This window comes from Mytilus edulis, chromosome 2 (genome assembly GCF_963676685.1).
Source record: "Mytilus edulis chromosome 2, xbMytEdul2.2, whole genome shotgun sequence".
In the NCBI taxonomy this organism is placed as follows: domain Eukaryota; kingdom Metazoa; phylum Mollusca; class Bivalvia; order Mytilida; family Mytilidae; genus Mytilus; species Mytilus edulis.
The window spans coordinates 70,831,327-70,850,235 of NC_092345.1; the positions used below are offsets into that span (position 1 = coordinate 70,831,327).

Consider the following 18,909-nt stretch of genomic DNA (forward strand, 5'->3'; position numbering starts at 1 on the left):
AACAAAGGCCAGACTTTGTTTGGTTTTACCAATTTGTTTGCTACCTGTACAGGATAGATCCTGACTTGAAGAGTACTGTGTATTGTACTGGTGTAGCCGAGGGAGGAGAGGAGGCCTGGGATTTCTTATATCAACAATATAAAACTACTAATGTGGCTGCTGAGAAAAGTAGAGTTCTAACTGCCCTGGCATGTACTAAAGAAACCTATTTGATTAGCAGGTGAGTTAAAAGTGAGTCTTAAACAGACTACAAAGAAATTATTGTGGCCCTTATTTTAACAAGTAGATTACACAAAATAGATGTGAGCCAATGCCCAAAAAGAATTTTTGAATTCAAGTTTTCGAAATAGTGGCCACATCATTCTTCTATACAGCTTCCATGATGGATATTTGTAGATTATAATTCTAATGATGAAATCAAAAAGTCAGATATAACTTGGTCGTGTTACGTTGAGATAGACCTGTTTAAAACATTGAAGTATGATGGAGAAAGAGTGACATTGAATTAAACATGATACATTAGAATCTTAATTAGAACTTGCATTGTATTAAATGAAGAAGTGAAAAGTAAGGATGGAGCTTATGTAGCAGCTTGAGAATAGTCCAAATATTTATTTTTCAAAATTATCTTATTTTCATTTTGCCAGGTATCTGACGTATTCCTTGGACATGTCAGAGATTAGAAGTCAGGATGCCTCTGGTGTTATCATTGCTATTTCCAGGAATGTCAATGGCAGAGATTTAGCATGGGATTATGTTGTAGGAAACTGGAAATTAATTAGTAGCAGGTAAGTAATGTAACCTATACCTTTAATATAAAATCAACCTGTCTGTATGCCTGCACCAACTTCTTTGGCTCTCGTCACTTCACTTAAAAATTTGCAATATGAGATGGGTAATCATGAACAAATATCATTTATAGACAGGATTTATCATTTAATTTATCTAGTTAAGTTTGACTTTGTTTCCCTAAAAAATACATATTCGAGCAGTTGAGTACTACGTCTATCTAATGTCAGTTTGTAACCTTTGAACTTTATGTATATTTTTATGCCTTAGTGAAAGGCATCTACAGATAGACATTTCCAGTTTAAAGTAAAAATAATTGTTTGTGGTCACATCAACTTTCAACTTAGTACACAGATTTTTATGAACAACTATCAAATTAGTATACTGTAAATTCAGAAATTATTGCGAATAATGCAACAGAGTTGTAAGCACAATAATTAAAACTTGCATTTTGTAATAATTTATATGAATTAAGCAGGACTTTTCTCAAAGTCGTAAAAATAAAAATCGCATTTAAGTTTAAATGACAAAATCACAATAATAAATGCGCGCAATAATTTCTGAATTTACAGTATACCAAATTAGGGTTTTGACTGAACACATAATGTAAGGGTGATTAGAACATGGTATCCTATTGACATGTATTGTTGTCAAATTTATCCTTAATTAAAGAATATTGAATCTCAATGCTGATTTTGTTATTCCTTCTCTGTCATAACATATACTGTAACATGCATGTGTCTTGGTACATGGTAAATACTTTGGTCTGATGTGTATTTTCAGTATATAGGTTCCATTTTGCTGAAAGTTGTAGTGTCAGACTAAGTTACAGCAGAACATAGAAATATCTATTGATAAAAGTGATTCCCAATATACTTTCTTTTCTGTTTTGTTGTATTTTAGATATGGTAAATCGTCTTTTGCAATCAAGAACCTGATAACTGGAATAACAGATAGTTTTAACACAGAGATAGATCTTCAAAAGGTACATACAGAAAATAACACATTAATTCTTTCTTCAGAACATGTCATTCAAAATCCATTTCCTCCCAAATAACTCCTATGTTTATTTTCTGAAAAGAAGTATCTGTAAACAAGATTATTAAATTTTGAGAAATTGTTATAAAATCTTATTTCACATCATTCCTTTAAAAGGTTTAACTTGTTTGACTACATTGATAATTATGAGATAAAAAAATACTTAGAGTGTGAATGGAGTTAATGTTTGTTGTCAATGTATAAATACAAACTGTAAAGATAGTCTTTCTGAAACTTCATTCAAGTTAATAACTAATAAGGACATTAAATCCTGTCCTTCATCCTGGTTCACTCCTACCTCACAGAACATACCTATTATGATAGTTCTATTTTTTTCCCTTCCTGAATATGCATGAAATATTGGCCACTGAACATAAATCAATCATTTGTAATCAAGATCTAGAAGAAACCATAACCCTTGTTTTACTCTCATTAAGAAAGGTCAAGCTTGAGGCAAGCACTCATATATGGATTGACATCAGAAACTGACTACAGTATAGGCTCTGCTAATTGTTGAAGGCCTGCAGTGGCCTATAGTTGTTGACTTCTGTGTAATTAAGTCTCTTGTGGAGTTATATAGTATAACCATGAATTTGGAAACATTTAGATTTACTGATGCTGTATTTGACAGAATAATGAACTGTTGACATCTTGATATCATAATACAATTTATTATAAAATTGTTCTAATATTTTTGTTTTTGTTTTCAATAATTTACACAATTATTTTAGTTGAAAGCTTTCAAGATAAATAATCCTGACTTAGGATCAGGCAGTAGGGCCTATGAACAGGCTGTAGAAAACACAGAGTTAAACATCAAATGGATGACAGATAACTATGAAACATTGGAAGCATGGCTAGACAGGAAGATGTCTTCACAAAACAAGGGAGGTAACCACATCACTGATGTCAGACTCCCCCGTACAGTTTTACCACTACTATATACCTTAGAGTTACTACCTGATATTTATGCCGAAGACCCAAAAGATTTCAAAATAGTTGGAAAAGTTGATATTGTTATTGACTGCCTTGAAGCTACAGATAATATTACAATCCATATCAATAAACTCACCATCAGAAGACCGACAGTAAAGAGCCAGTCTGGTAACCAGTCAGGACCAAAGGTTGTCAGGACAACAGAAGATAATGACAGACAATTCTACATCATGTTTTTGTCAGAGAAACTCAGACAGGGTCAGACTTATGTGTTGTCTTTAGAATTTGAAGGTCCTTTAAAAGATGATCTTGCAGGGTTGTACTACAGTTCATTCAAAAGAAATGGCAAGAATGTGTAAGTATGTTCAAGATATTGGTTCTAAAATACTATATTCATGAACGATATATAAGCTGGTTTTAATTTTTTGGAACATTTATCAGATGGGGTTCATTTGATGCTAAAAAAGTGTGATACATATAATCTAAAAGAAGTTTTGTTATGTTATTGTTTGTAAAATAAATTTGTTTCAAAATAGATACCATGCTTAGTCTGATAGTAAAGTTATGAAGTAAAATATCTTTAAAGATGTTCATTTGGGAATGTCTGCGATTAAACCGGGAACGCCACAGACAAACCTTTGGGACATAAACTTATTACGGAACATCGCTACTGCGATACCAATTGTATATTGTTAGTTATTATCAAAATACCATCTGAATAATCGAGTCTTGTTTAAATCTTTCACATTTCACATTGCTTGTTTTGTAGGTATTTAGCTGTGACACAGTTTGAGGCTACTGATGCAAGGAAAGCTTTCCCATGTTTTGATGAACCTAACATGAAAGCCAAATTTAAGGTGACACTACTGAGAAAACCATCAATGACATCAATATCTAATATGCCACAAGAAAAAACTAATATACAGAGGTAATTATCTATTTTAAAAAAATGTGTTTTACTAAAAAATTATATTATTTTACCTTAGTCCAGGATCCGTAGAACATTAGAAATACATATTTTTCTTTTTCTTTTTTTTAAAGGCAAAATGGATTTGTTGCAGAGTATAAATTGTCAGAGAAATAAAATACTCAACATTTATTCAAAATTGTAATTATACCCTAGTTCAGAATTTGTAGACTTATTTGTCTTTTTCTGTTTTTATAGGCCAAAAGGATTAGTTGCAGATGAGTATAAATTGTCAGAGAAAATGTCTACCTATCTACTGGCATTTATTGTATGTGATTTCAAACAGATTACAGGGAAAACCAAGAACAACATCACTGTAAGTAACAACTGATTCAGGCCAAAATAATTAACTTTTTATCCACCAAACTCTCAGTAATTGAATAATATTTTTAGCTGAGTTGCCAGAAGTGAGATTCAAATTATCCATACAACATTAAATCTTTCTGCCCAAAACATAGTTTATTCCATGCATACCTTGAAAAATCTTCTTTGAAACTATTCAAACTGTGTACAATGTTTACAATCTTATTAAAGATGTGCATCTTGTATTTACAATAGAATTGAATATTTATTTTAAGGTTTTCAGTGTTGAACTAAGTCTCTTTTTGTTGAGTCTTCGACTTTAGTGGAAAAAGCAAGACATATCGATCCTACATTCCGTCGTTGTTGGTGTCGGCGGCGGCATCCACAAATATTCACTCTGTGGTTAAAGTTTTTGAAATTTTAATAACTTTCTTAAACTATGCTGGATTTCTAACGAACTTGGACAGAAGCTTGTTCGTCATCATAAGATAGTATCAAGAAGTAAATTTTGTAAAACAAAAATCCGTTTTTTCCGTATTTTACTTATAAATGGACTTAGTTTTTCTTCTGGGAAACATTACATTCACTCTGTGGTTAAAGTTTTTGTTTTAATTACTTTCTTAAACTATGCTGGATTTCTACCAAACTTGGACAGAAGCTTTTATGATCATAAGATAGTATCCAGAAGTAAATTTTGTAAAAAAAGTAATCTTTTTTTACGGTATTTTACTTATAAATGGACCTAGTTTTTCTGCCAGAATACAATACATTCACTCTGTAGTTAAAGTTTAAATTTTTTTGATAACTTTCTTATACTGGATTTGTACCAAGCTTGGACTGAAGCTTGTTTATGATCAAAAGCTAGTATCTAGAAGGAAATCTTGTTAAAATTTTGAACCTGTTTATCAGTATTTTACTTATAAATGACCTTAGTTTTTCATCCACTTAATATTACATACATAGTTTTTATTATACCCCACCTACGATAGTAGAGGGGCATTATGTTTTCTTGTCTGTGGCTCAGTTCGTTCGTTCCTTCGTTCGTTCGTCTGTACATTCGTCTGTGCGTCTGTTCAGGTTAAAGTTTTATGATCTTTCTAATTTTAATGTGAAATTAAAGTATTGACCCCAATTTCATGGTCCACTGAACAAAGAAAAAGATAGTGTGAAGCTCAGGTTAAAGTTTTTGGTCAAGGTAGTTTTTGATGAAGTTGAAGTCCAATCAACTTGAAACTTAGTACACATGTTAACTATGATATGATCTTTCTAATTTTAATGCCAAATTAAAGTATTGACCCCAATTTCACGGTCCAGTGAACATGTAAAATGATAGTGCAAGTGGGGCATCCGTGTACTATGGACACATTCTTGTTGGCTTATAACTCAAAAACCAAAGCATTTAGAGCAAATCTGACAGTGGGGTAAAATTGTTTATCAGGTCAAGATCTAACTGCCCTGAAATTTTCAGATGAATCGGACAACCCGTTGTTAGGTTGCTGCCCCTGAATTGGTAATTTTAAGGAAATTTTTGCTATTTTTGGTTATAATCTTGAATATTATTATAGATAGAGATAAACTGTAAATAGAAAAAATGTTCAGCAAAGTAAGATTTACAAATAAGTCAACATGACTGAAATGGTCAATTGACCCCCTAAGGAGTTATTGTCCTTTATAGTCAATTTTTAAAATTTTTCATAAAATTTGTAAATTTTTACTAACATTTTCCACTGAAACTACTTGACCAAGTTCATTATAGATAGAGATAATTGTAAGCAGCAAGAATGTTCAGTAAAGTAAGATGTACAAACACATCACCATCACCAAAATACAATTTTGTCATGAATCTATCTGCGTCCTTTGTTTAATATTCACATATACCAAGGTGAGCGACACAGGCTCTTTAGAGCCTCTAGTTTAGATTCATAAACTATTCTGCACTTTTACCAAACTTGGCCAGAAGCTTCTTACAATTAAAAGATAGTATCAAGAGGAATATTGTTATCAATTTTGTCCCTCATATTTGTTGAGCTTGCGATTAACAGCAAAAGTAGGCAAGACACTGGGTTCTGCAGAACAAATTTTTTGTCATTCTGTTCTTTTGAGTCACATGCATATATTACAACATTACTCTAACTTTACACAGTAATTACACAGACTAAAGAGGTGCACCTATTTGGGCAGATTGGGATAATTTCCGCAGATTTCCAAAGTGTGGAACTTATTCCAATGTAAATATGTGCACCTCTGATTTTAAACAAATTGAAATATCTTTTCTGATGTTTTCCATTGATATACATAATCATGTTTGTCTTTGTATGTTATAAAGGATACCTAGTTCATCTCCTTCCATACTTCAACAGTTTTGCTTTTACATGATTTAGAAATTGCATTGAACTTTGTTAGATAAGATTAAGAAAGTGCATTAAATGTATTGTAGTATGGAGCATGGAGTACACCTGAGACAATAAACCAAGCTGAGTTGGCCCTACAGATTGGTATAAAGACAATTACTTTCTATGAAGACTTCTTTGGGGTCAGATTTCCTCTTCCTAAGCAAGGTAAGATACACACGAATTAAGATGAGTTAGCCCTACAGATTGGTACTGATTTAATGGACAATTGAAAGTGCATTCACAGAACTGATGATTATAATGAAATGTACCAAGAAAATTTGTGTTCATAAAGCATAGCATGTCTGATAATGGTTTAAAGGGCTTTCAGTTGTATTTCAAATTAAAGTTTGAAATATTTTTTGAATTAAAGTGCTGTAATAATTTCCTGTTTCTTTGATACATGCACTGTTGTGGTTATTGAATGTGTAATTAGCAGATACTCATCACAAATATCCCAAAGATAGCACCCTAATGTTAAGTGGTGAGTGTAAAATATCTTGATTCAATTATAGTAATGATTGTTTAATAGATTATCAGATTAATCATATATATATATATATATTGCAGACATGATAGCCATTCCTGACTTCTCTGCTGGAGCAATGGAGAACTGGGGGCTAATTACATACAGGGAAACAGCCATGTTGTTTGAACCTGGTGTATCATCAGAAGGAAACAAACAAAGAGTCACAGGGACAATAACTCATGAGTTAGCTCATCAGGTAAATAAGTATATGTCTTTCTGTGTAAACAATGAGTCACAGTGTAAGTACATATAAATCCTTTATCTTTAAGGGGTAGCGAGAACAAAAACTCATGTTCTGTTAATTTTTCAGTGTTTTATTTGATATTTAGGAGAAGCAACTAGTCAAATTTCAAAGACAGTATAATATCCAAAAACTACAATTTCACAGTAAAGAAATTTTTCTGCATGAATGCTGAACACAAATAAATATAGCGCATGACTTGCATTATTACATCGTGATCGGGTTGGTAAAAAAAATACCTATCTTTACTTATAAAAGGATTGTTTTTGAAATTTTTTAATAATTCAAAGCATTTTGAAAGAATCTTTTTGTGAAACAACTAGGCAAAGTATTGAATCATGTGATATGGTATAAAGCAGAAGAGACCTATTTGTGTAATTTCTCATTTCAGTGGTTTGGTGACCTAGTTACTATGGATTGGTGGGGAGATATCTGGCTTAATGAAGGATTTGCTAGATTTGTACAGTATCTTGGTAGTGATAATTTATACCCAGATTGGAAGATGGTAAATAGTTGAATGTATTACACATGGTTCTAAAATATAAGCAATATAGCTGTACCTTATTTCTAAGACCGCTTAGCTGTCGTTAAATTATGTTTATCAGTAAATACTAAATGGAAGTTTGTGCAAACCAATTATAATGCATAGGTTGATTTAAATCCTGCTTGTCCAAAGTATGCAAGAATCATTTTAAAATGGACATCAAGCTAGCAACCAAGATGTTGTTGACAATCCAAATAAGAAGAAATTCAGCTTATAAGTTCTATATAACAAACTAATATATAGTTGAAATTTATACAAAGTTATGCTTGCTAATTACACAAAGGTTGGTTAAGATAATGTTTAGGATGTTATGGTAACAGTAAATGATGTGAAACATAAACTTCCTAAAGTCAAAGTTTTTTTGTATGTAAGGTTTACAGAAATTTGTACAAAGTGGAAACACAACATCACTATGAATATACATTTACAAGGAACTGTTATTACCTTTCAGTTTGAGCAATTTGTAGTGAATGTCGTCCATGCAGCGTTCTCATTTGATGGTTTAGCAACATCTCATCCTGTCTATGTACCTGTATATAATCCAAGTGAAATTAATGAAGTGTTTGATGCAATATCCTATGACAAGGTAAGAAAAAACTGACTGTGTGAGACCTTCGTTGATAGTCAAGATCGTTCAGAACCTCTATAGTAGTAGGTAAGATATTGGATTGTAAAGAGCTGTGGATAGAGGAGATTTAAAAAGTCTATTGATCCTTATTCTAGTAAAATCAATGATCCATGTGATCCTTAATCCAAGACTAGACAAGATAGTTCTACCCTTGAAATTGGATAGAGAGAATATCAATACAAGTGGTAAGTATTGATATTTAGTATACAGTTGATACATTTGCACATATTATTTCCATGGCGATTTTGTGACCAATTTGAAGGAAAGTCTGTGGTATTTGGAATGCAGTTGTTATAAGATTCAAATTTTTCATTTTCACAGAGACAATTAGTACTATCAAAATTACATACATCTGATACATATCTGTGTCAACATTTTATTGAAGAATTTGAGTTGTAAGGGATACATCATATATTGTGTGTTCAAAACGACCTCTGTGTATAATTTGAGTAAATTTTATGTTTTTGATTTATGATGATAATATTTTTAATGTCTTGGATATTTGGTTTGTAGATAAAAGAAGTAAGCCTTTTCAGGTTTTCTTAAATGGTATTCTAACATGTCTCAGTAGGTAATATTTAAAACACATGTGACAGTTGAAATGATTTTTTTCTTTGTTTTAGGGAGCTAGTATTATAAGGATGATGAAATTTTTCCTTGGAGATTCAACGTTTAAAAACGGTTTGCAGGTAGTACTTTTATATTATCTCTCTACAACCACACATATGTTATTAACTTGAGAAGAATGTTTATCGTCCTTCCCAACGCCTTAAACACCTTGCTCAAACTCTACGTAATTCTCGTATCAAGGCTTTGAGACAAGAGCAGGTATTATCAGTTACGTCACAATGTCTGAGGATGTCAAGCATAAAACTGTATTAGGGAGGGGGAAAAGACTTATTAATGTTAACAATATACATTTGATTTGTTGGCCCACCTATGGTAGTAGGGTCAATATGTTTTCTGGTCTGTCTGTCTGTTTGAATATACATGTAGTCCCATACTATTGAAGTTATTGTCACATCAACTTTGAATGTTCTTTCTGAACTTTTTGATTATATGCCAAATTATTGTTGTGATATATTCCACTAAATGGAACATGGTAGGATACTTACTCTTATTTATTTGTTTATAGAATTATCTGATGGACAGGAAATTCAGTAATGCCTACCATGATGATCTGTGGAATGCCATGACTAATGTAAGTAGTATTAAAACACAAAAAGTTTGTTTACCAATGATTCATTTAAATGCATGGTTATAAATGTTGGTGGATAGAAGAAAAAAAGACTTTTTATGCTATATGTAAAATTGATGGATCACTGTTTTAATTTATGTATTTTTAAGCGTACACGATATTGGAATCTGTGAAGAGTTTTTTTTCATGGCTAGAAACAACGTCATAGAGCTTTTATGTCACTACCAAATTGCGTAAGTTGTTGCGCATGAAAACAGGCTGTTTATTCTTTAAAAATTCAAGTGGTCTAAAATTCTCCATCTTAAAGTAAGACATTGTTGTTGTCAGGTTTAGACTAGTTGTGTTAGCTCCAGCTTTAGATAAGACCCTGTTCATAAAAAAAAATTAAGATCATTGATTTTAGCTATGTCATTATGGATTAAGGTGTACAAACTATCATTACATTCATGAACATAGATTATCCTTGATAGTTTTTTGCGGTCTAGGTACCCAATATTTTGCGTGATTGTTTTGCTAGGAAACTTATTTTGCCAATTTGAAGAACAATATATAATTACCTTTTCTCACTACCACATATATTAATGCACTCTAAAGCACATAAAATACTATTCTTCAAATACAGGCAACCTAAACCTTTTCAAGTTTTAGTGTCATTACCATTTATATGGTCATTTCAAATTCCAAGAAATAAGTATAGAAAACTGATCCTCTGATTCTTTGACCCAATTTTTTGGTAAATAATTAGTAATTTTATATATTATCATTGATCACAGCAATCAAAGGCTGATAGCAAGTCAATGGATGTTAAAAGTATCATGGATACATGGACGTTACAGATGAATTATCCAGTTGTCATGGTAACTGCCACCTCTAATGGCCTAAGAATATCACAGAAACGTTACCTGTCTAATCCCGATGCTAAGGATCCTGGGAAATACACTTCACCTTTCAAGTAAGAGCATAGACTTTATAATTTTGACACGTTTTACATAAAACTAGATTTCATTTGTTTGTTTTTGGTATGGTCATGATTATAATTTCATGCAATTGCAGTGTTATATAGAATATTCTTACCATCCAATTCCAGTGATGGAAGTTCTGTATCAAGCTGACATCGATGATATCCAAACCTAATGATTAGGTATTTGCATTATACTAACAACCTTTCACTTTTAATCGGTTTGAAGAGATTGATTCATAGTCAGATATAAAAGGCCCTGAAATGACAAATGTAAAAAAATTCAAACGAGAAAACTAATGGCCTAATTTATGTACAGATTTTTCAATATAAATGATATTTTGTATATTGCAATGACATATACACTTAATTATATATGACAAAAATGTGTGATTTTATGATAAGATAGATATATTCTTCATCTTTTGGTTTCCATTTCAGTTACAAGTGGCAGATTCCATTTTTCTACACAACCAGTAAGGAACTGAACTTTAACAAGACAGCTTCTGATATCACCTGGATCAAAACTGAAACAATGGGTAAGATTGTCAGAATCCTTGTTGTAGACAACCTTAGTTGGATGTAGGAGACTACTACTGTATGTTTTAATTTGTTTCCATTCAAAATGCATTGATCTTAGGTTGCTGAATGATTTCTAGACTGTTAATGCAAGTTTTTCTGCCAAAGGTTGCAGGTTCCCTCTGTGCTCCAGCTTCCTCCACCATTTAAAACTGTCCTATCAAGATATAGCCAAGCCTGATGAAAGTGACATCAAGCACCAACCATCGATGAATCTCCTTATTTCTAAAGGTCTTTTCCGGTGTTGTCATGATAGCATATTTTGGTCCAATGTAGAAGGGTGGTTATAATTCTTTAACATGTCAAAGTAATGTTTGACACTGCTTAGACAATCATGTGCTATTTACTAGCAGGAGAAAAGATGAGTTTAGTAGGATGTTTTGAATTCCTACAGTTAACTGGTGAGCTTCTGACTTTGCATGTTGTTGTAATTATAAAGATTTATATTCAAGTAATATAACAACCAAAACCACACTAGTGATAACTTGACACATTCTTGCCAATGGTCATACACATGGAAAAAAGTATTGCAACACCAAATTGAAATTGAAATTAAAAAAACACTCTTTACTTTTTTGTGATATAATTTGCTAAAATAGAACTAGTTAAACATTATTTAAGTATCACATGAGTTTAATCAATAGATATCGACTCGATAAGTTTTTATCTGCACATGCAGCTACTGTACCCGTAAACAGCAAAACAGATGTTTTCATCCTTATTGTTTTCAACACTTTAAATAACCAAGTTTTTAAAGTTATGTGATTGACACCTTGTAATGGGTCCTTGACAACTCTTAACTGCAGCAAGATGGCAGATTATCAGCATAAGAGGAGCAGGGGTGTCGCTGTAACAACTGCACGTATTGTCGGTCATCACCATTACACTATAAGTCGTTTTGAGAATAAAAATCAGGCAATAAACGCTGTTAAAGACCTTCCAAGATAATGAAGACCCCCTATACCATTTGCTAGGGAAAATCAAGCATAATGAATGTTGGTCAGAAGGAAACCCATTGCATACAAGACAATCCTAAAAAGAGAGTGGTGGCCATAGAGGAGCCTTTTAACAAGAACTGTTCAAGATCGACTCATCGCTACTGGTTATCATGCGACAAGACCATTTCAGAGACCTTTGCTAACGAACAGACACACAGTTTTCCGTATCACACGTAGTGCAGAGCTCGCCAAAGTTGGAAATTAGCATCGTGGAGGAAGATCCAATGTTCAAATGGAATTCGGTTCATCTTCCTTGGCCCGATCGTAGCCCGGATTTGAACCATATCGAGCATATTTGGGACACTATTGGGCGGAAAGTGCGCGAAAGGACACCCCAGTTCCAACACATCATGAAATAAACAATGCCCTTCATCAGAAATGGTTGCTGCTACCTTAGCAACAAATTAGTCGATTTATGGCAGGAATCAGAAGACGTTAAGATGCGGTTATCTGTTTGAATGGAGGCTGCGCACAAAGTACTAAGTCTTTGGCGTATAACGAACAACCATGATGTGAGCAGTCATTTGAACATTGATTTTGAAATGTCTGACATTGTAAAGTTCGACTACAGTAAAAGTTGTAAAATGAATTTTTTTGTACAAAAAACACTTCATTTTGTTATTAAAATTGTGGTTATATAAATCTTTTTTTTTCAAACATTTGTTGTTCGTTTCAATGCCAATGTTATCATAAACTATGTTTCAATAATATTATACATATATTTTATTATATTTCATCCAAAAAAAGAGGCTGATTTTTCAAGTTTTAAAAAATCAAGGTGTTGCAATACTTTTTTCCATGTGTATATTTATACCTTGAGCTGATTAAAAACATTTTCTGCTGTTGAAACTTTAAAATTTTGTAAAATATTTTGGAATATTTTTAGTGTTACATGTTATGTCTGTGTGTCTTGTTCACACATTGTTGTCAGTATAATTGAATTTGATGTGACTGTCATGCAAGTGTAAGGTTTAGCTAGCTATAAAACCAGGTTTAATCCACCATTTTCTACACAAGAAAATGTCTGTACCAAGTCTGTTTGAATTAGCCCTTTGATGGACTTTACATTTTGATTTTTCCTCAGAGTTCCATATTTTTGTTATTTTACTTTTTACTATAATAAAGTTAGAAATGGAGCTCACAGTAAGACTTAGTTTTTCAAATTATACTTTATTTTTTACAGATTTACCAAGACCATCCAACTTTTTACCTGGGAAGGATTGGATGATAGCCAATACACAACAATTTGGATTCTATCGTGTTAATTATGATAATGAGAATTGGTTGGCCTTGGTGAAACAATTAAATACTGATCATAAGGTATTATAAATGTTACAGACAAAATTATTCAACACTTAACAATTACAGGATTTTTAAATGTTCATTTACTGAACAACAACAAGACAACAGATGATTTGATTTAAGTTCCCTCATTATAAAATACTGTTGATTCATTTATTGTTTCGTGGGTACTAATTTTCATGGCTTGAGGGAAACTTGCATTTTCTTTGAAATTCAATTTTACAATCTTTTCATACAAAGCCAATAGAAAATTTGTTTTACATTTGAATGAGTGGTTCACTTGTACCCATGGAATCAGTGAAATTGATATCAAATGATTAATCCACAGTATGGTAAAACATCAAAGCCAATGACATGATTAAAATTGTATAGAGTAAAAACATAAACAAGATTTGGATATTGGAATATTATGCATTGTACAAGTTTGGAGAAATGAAGAAAAATTATCAACATGTTTTGAAATTGAAAATATTGACAATTTGGATAATTAGAAGTATGAAATAGAGGATTCACCAATTATATGTGAAGGATTTTACTTGAAATTTTAATGTTCCCATTTACTTGAAATTTTGACATGCTTGTAAATTTTGTAGGTTATTCATCCTATTAATAGAGCACAGATTATAAATGATGCTTGGAATTTAGCAAAGTAAGTTTATTTCCACTTAACTTTGCCACAGTGATCCTAAGATCCTCTAGTAATGCCTCTTAGAACAATAGTTGCATGTTTATATCATGTTTTTAAATTTGCTTGAAATTTACATAATATAAGTTATTTCCCCTTACATGGCCAATTTGAAAATTATTGAATCAAACACAAATTTTCTGTATTTGAAAACAACTTTTGTAAAAATTTGATAGAAGATAATTTCCTTCATTTAGAAGAAAAGTGTCAAAAATGAATTGCATTATTCTCTTGAAATTTGCACAATTTATTAAAGATCCAGATTGCTTGTTTTCTGCTACTTTAATTCCAAGATGGCAGAAGACACCTGATTAACCTTAACTATACTTCTATAAAAAGAACAGGGAATAAAATACTGTGAAGGGATTGATACTCAAGTTAACTTTAATTTTGTAGGTCTGGAGATCTTGATATTGGTATATCATTAAAAACGGTAGAATACATTAGTGAAGAACTAGAATATGTTCCTTGGGATGCAGCAAGCAGCCAGCTATCGTATGTTAGTAATATGTTGTCACGCACAGAAATTTATGGAAAATTCAAGGTAAGCTTTTCGTTGCTGCAGTTTAAATTTTACTTGTAGGTTTAATTCCTGAATTTATGTAAACCCTGTATAACATAGCTCATCTACATTCTGGTCAAATGATCTGTAATTCTAGCTTGATCAAGTTCATATTTAACCCCTTATAATATTTTACCCCTATTTTATATATTCTTTCTGCACACATTGTACAATATTTTGGTAATGACTTTTTTAAAAGGCAATGAATAGTTTGCTTTCGACTTAATGTAGTTAAGAAAGTTTTTTTATTGAAATGATAGAAACATGTACTATTTTCATTTAAAAAAACCGACTTGAGATTTGAATATTTCCATGTCTATTCTTTAGGAATAGATATGTAGCATACTAATGACCTTTCATTTAATAAAAAATGAAAATTTCAATGATGTTTCAGAAATTCATGAAAAAAATTGTGACAAAACCCTTCAAGCATTTTGGAATGGACAACAGTAAAGCAAGCCATCTGGAATCGTAAGTATAAGCTATAGAATTCCGTGTTCATAAAGGTTTTTATGCTCCATTTATGGGCATCATGTTTTCTGGTCTGTGCGTGTGTTCGTCCATCCGTTCGTTTATTGTTCCGCTTGCTTCAGGTTAATGTTTTTGGTCGAGGTAGTTTTTGATGAAGTTGAAGTCCAATCAATTTGAAACTTGGTACACATGTTCCTTATGATATCATCTTTCTAGTTTAATTCCAATTTAAAGATTTTACCCCATTTTCACAGTCCCCTGAACATAAAAATGTAATTATAATGCGGATGGGGCATCCGTGTACTATGAACACATTCTTGTTTTTATGCCCCACCTACTATAGTAAAGGGGCATTATGTTTTCTGGTCTGTGCAACCGTTCGTCCGTTCGTTCGTCCGTCTGTCCCGCTTCAGGTTAAAGTTTTTGGTCAAGGTAGTTTTTGATGAAGTTGAAGTCCAATCGACTTCAAACTTAGTATACATGTTCCCTATGATATGATCTTTTTAATTTTAATGCCAAATTAGAGGGTTTACCCCAATTTCACGGTCCACTGAACATAGAAAATGATAGTGCGAGTGGGGCATTCGTGTACTGAGGACACATTCTTGTTAATATTTTTTTTACCTAATTAAGATTTAATTTGAATATCTGAAATATTTCCCACTGGAAGTATGCAAAACACTTACCAACAATTCAATATTGATTTTAAAAGGTAAGTTATGGTTCCACATCAGACAAAAATTGCCAAAATAACATTGTTAATGCTTGTACTTTCAGCAACTGTTTAAAGAAATCGAGTAGGTATACATGAGACATTATAATCAAATGATAAACAAAGAAAAAAACAATATATATATAGAAGAAACATTTTATATTGCTGTTCATTATTTAACTGTTGTTTGTATGCCTTCAGTGATGATCTAAAGGTTTATGTACATCTTACATGAATAGGGTAAGACATTTGAAATAATACTTTTTGAAACCTTTTAGTTGTAGTTCTCAGATAAATTGTCATGCGTAACAGTGTTTGTCCTGTAGTCTGTTAGATGTTGAATGCATATACATGAATGATGTTTGGTGTTTAAAATCTTTTTTGTATCTCCACTTTCCAGATATACTTTATTAATTAATGATTGAAGTCAGGAGAAAATTGACATGAAGCATGTAAATCAATTTTCAGATATTTAAGGTCAACACTATCTGGCCTTGCCTGTGATTATGATATTGAACAATGTACAAGGGAAGCTGCTAAGATGTTTAAGAATTGGATGATGGACCCTGAAAGGAATAGGTATAGTTATATTATAAGTTAATGTAACAAATTAGAAGAAAAAAAACTAGAGCAACTAAAGTTAGACCTAGAAAGTAAAAGACAAATTCTTATTAATAGTTAATGTAAACAAAGTCAGGAGAGGTGGAGAACTATTGATAGATCTATAAATTATATGAATATAAATTCTACTATTGTATCCAGTGTGATACAATATTTATCCACTTGAGATACTTAACTGTGGATAGTGGATAAATGTCATATTCCATGAGATTTGATGGTGGAATGTGTTTTTCTAATGATTTTTAGACGATATGTAGACCCTTTTTTCGAAAGATCTGCAAAGAGATTCTGTGTGACAACATCAGGCATGGTTGCCTTTATTCCTGACTTCACAAAGGGAATTTCAGAGGAGAGCAAAAAAATTTGACGTCATTATGGAATTTTGACCAATGAAAAACAGATGAAATGAACCACACATTGATTAAATAAAAAATATCAAACAGGTAGGGAAAAGGATAAATTGGGTGAGAATTAGAGAAAGCCATATATCAGTTTTTGTTATAATAAAAAAGCTTGATCATTTATTTTGCTACTTAGAATTGATCCTGGTCTAAAGAGTACAGTTTACTGCTCTGGAGTTGCTAGTGGTGATGAAGATGAATGGAATTTTGTGTATAATAAATATAAAACAGCAACAGTTGCTGCTGAAAAGGCACGGTTATTATCTGCCTTGTCTTGTACCAAACAAACATGGATTCTAAACAGGTAAATAATTCAATTACTAGTAATAGACATTTAATTAACACGATTAAAAATTACATCTTTTTGGGTTAAATTGTCATTTGAAACTAATGATACCATTTGGAACATTGTTTCCCCCTCACTATAGGTGTCAGACCACCAATTACTCCCTCCAATTTAGAACATATGTAAAAGTAGCCCTACTCTGACAAAAAATAGTGCTTTTGATGTCCTTGTTTACTTAAACTAACCAACAAATTTGCAGAAATGAAACTTTAGGTGTAAGAGAAATATATCTAGACCATTTTGAGCCAGAATTTACTTGTCTATGAGTTTGCATTAAAAATTGAGGAATAATGCGCTCCATAGTATACTTATTTAAGATTTCCAGAAAACCAGGGGTTATTTTTGGAGTACCTCTGTTTGAAGGTAAGATTTTTGTTAGAAGGCTTTAAAGGTATGTAGAAAGCTGATACATGTACAATTCAGGATATACCTGGTTTCTATGAAGTTAAACTTAAGGCAAAATATTTAGAAAGCTGTGAAAATTGCAAAATTTAGTTAAACAGATAGGAATTTTTAATTGGTGGTCTGACACCTATAAATGATGTATTAATCTATCCGTCCACACCAAAGATTAAAAAGATATTTCCTTGTTGAGTTTTAAATACCTGATAATACTCTTACTGTTCAGGAGTTATGGTTTTTGATAGAAAGAAAAATCAAACTTTGTTATTTTCGTGCAATTACTTATGAACTGTTCAATAATAATACTAAATAGAGGTCAAGTTAAATATTAACAATTTGCACTTTTGTAATTAAGGAGTTATGGTCCTTGTAAAAATAAACATGTCGAAAACAAACCTGATCACTCCTTCAAAACACAGACCACCTCATTTTCTGTCAGTTTGACAGCTCATTTCTTGTTATGATATTATTGATGTAATTGAAATTTATTTTTGTTTTGCAGATTTATAAAGATGACACTTGACTTTGACCAAGTAAGAAAGCAGGATTCTGTAAGTGTTTTTACTGGTATCCATGGTAACCCGATAGGACGAGACCTTGCATGGACCTTCTTAAATTCAAACTGGGATAGAATTTATAACATGTAAGATAGCTTTCTGAGGTTCATAATGTTATTTTTATCAGCTGTTATTTACATTTTCCTTTTTTTTATACATTACAAAATTAGATTAGATTTTTAAAATTTTCTGATTGTGACATGCATGCTTTCTCCTTGATTTAGAAGGAACCATTATAAGCCATTCATCAAATCATGGATAATTTGTTCAAATTTAACACCAAGACCTGTATCTTATTACTGAGTCTGTAAATAAAACCATTAACTACATTTGTTAGAATCTTTAAAGAAAGCATGTAATTATAATTTTATAATAGGGCAGTTGTAATAACAAGAAATTATGCAGTTAGATTTTTTGTTGTTGTTTGTAGTCCTAATTTAATTTCCTTAGCATATTGATAGGGGCAGTATTGAACATGCCAGAAAAGGGATGAATTTAACACATTGGATGTGTACATATAATGTCTGTATATTCTACTGGTACCTCACTGCTTTAAATGGGATCACACATGTACATTTTGTACCTTAGATTACTGTTTTGAAGTGAACCATGATAGCCTAGAGGTTATCTTAAATTTGAAAAAATCTGCACATAATGAATATTTTCAAGTGTATGCAGTCCCTTACAAATTTTGTTGATATAAGTCATTTATAGTGACTTAGGGTGACAAGAAAATCTGCAAATGATGACAA

At 31.8% G+C, this 18,909-nt stretch overlaps 1 protein-coding gene across 1 annotated transcript in view; it reads left to right on the forward strand.

Annotated features, from left to right (window-relative positions):
* LOC139512823 (uncharacterized) overlaps nucleotides 1–18,909 on the forward strand; it is a 102,194-nt gene that overhangs the window by 59,197 nt on the left and 24,088 nt on the right. Inside the window, exons 37-57 of the mRNA XM_071300752.1 lie at nucleotides 53–220; nucleotides 648–788; nucleotides 1,693–1,774; nucleotides 2,559–3,118; nucleotides 3,533–3,691; nucleotides 3,929–4,046; nucleotides 6,471–6,591; nucleotides 6,994–7,148; nucleotides 7,585–7,698; nucleotides 8,189–8,323; nucleotides 8,989–9,054; nucleotides 9,501–9,566; nucleotides 10,337–10,515; nucleotides 10,963–11,060; nucleotides 13,282–13,418; nucleotides 13,994–14,049; nucleotides 14,482–14,629; nucleotides 15,042–15,118; nucleotides 16,299–16,409; nucleotides 16,989–17,156; nucleotides 18,103–18,243. Coding sequence (XP_071156853.1) covers nucleotides 53–220; nucleotides 648–788; nucleotides 1,693–1,774; nucleotides 2,559–3,118; nucleotides 3,533–3,691; nucleotides 3,929–4,046; nucleotides 6,471–6,591; nucleotides 6,994–7,148; nucleotides 7,585–7,698; nucleotides 8,189–8,323; nucleotides 8,989–9,054; nucleotides 9,501–9,566; nucleotides 10,337–10,515; nucleotides 10,963–11,060; nucleotides 13,282–13,418; nucleotides 13,994–14,049; nucleotides 14,482–14,629; nucleotides 15,042–15,118; nucleotides 16,299–16,409; nucleotides 16,989–17,156; nucleotides 18,103–18,243 — 3,000 coding nt within the window. The remainder of the gene's footprint in view (nucleotides 1–52; nucleotides 221–647; nucleotides 789–1,692; nucleotides 1,775–2,558; nucleotides 3,119–3,532; nucleotides 3,692–3,928; nucleotides 4,047–6,470; nucleotides 6,592–6,993; nucleotides 7,149–7,584; nucleotides 7,699–8,188; nucleotides 8,324–8,988; nucleotides 9,055–9,500; nucleotides 9,567–10,336; nucleotides 10,516–10,962; nucleotides 11,061–13,281; nucleotides 13,419–13,993; nucleotides 14,050–14,481; nucleotides 14,630–15,041; nucleotides 15,119–16,298; nucleotides 16,410–16,988; nucleotides 17,157–18,102; nucleotides 18,244–18,909) is intronic.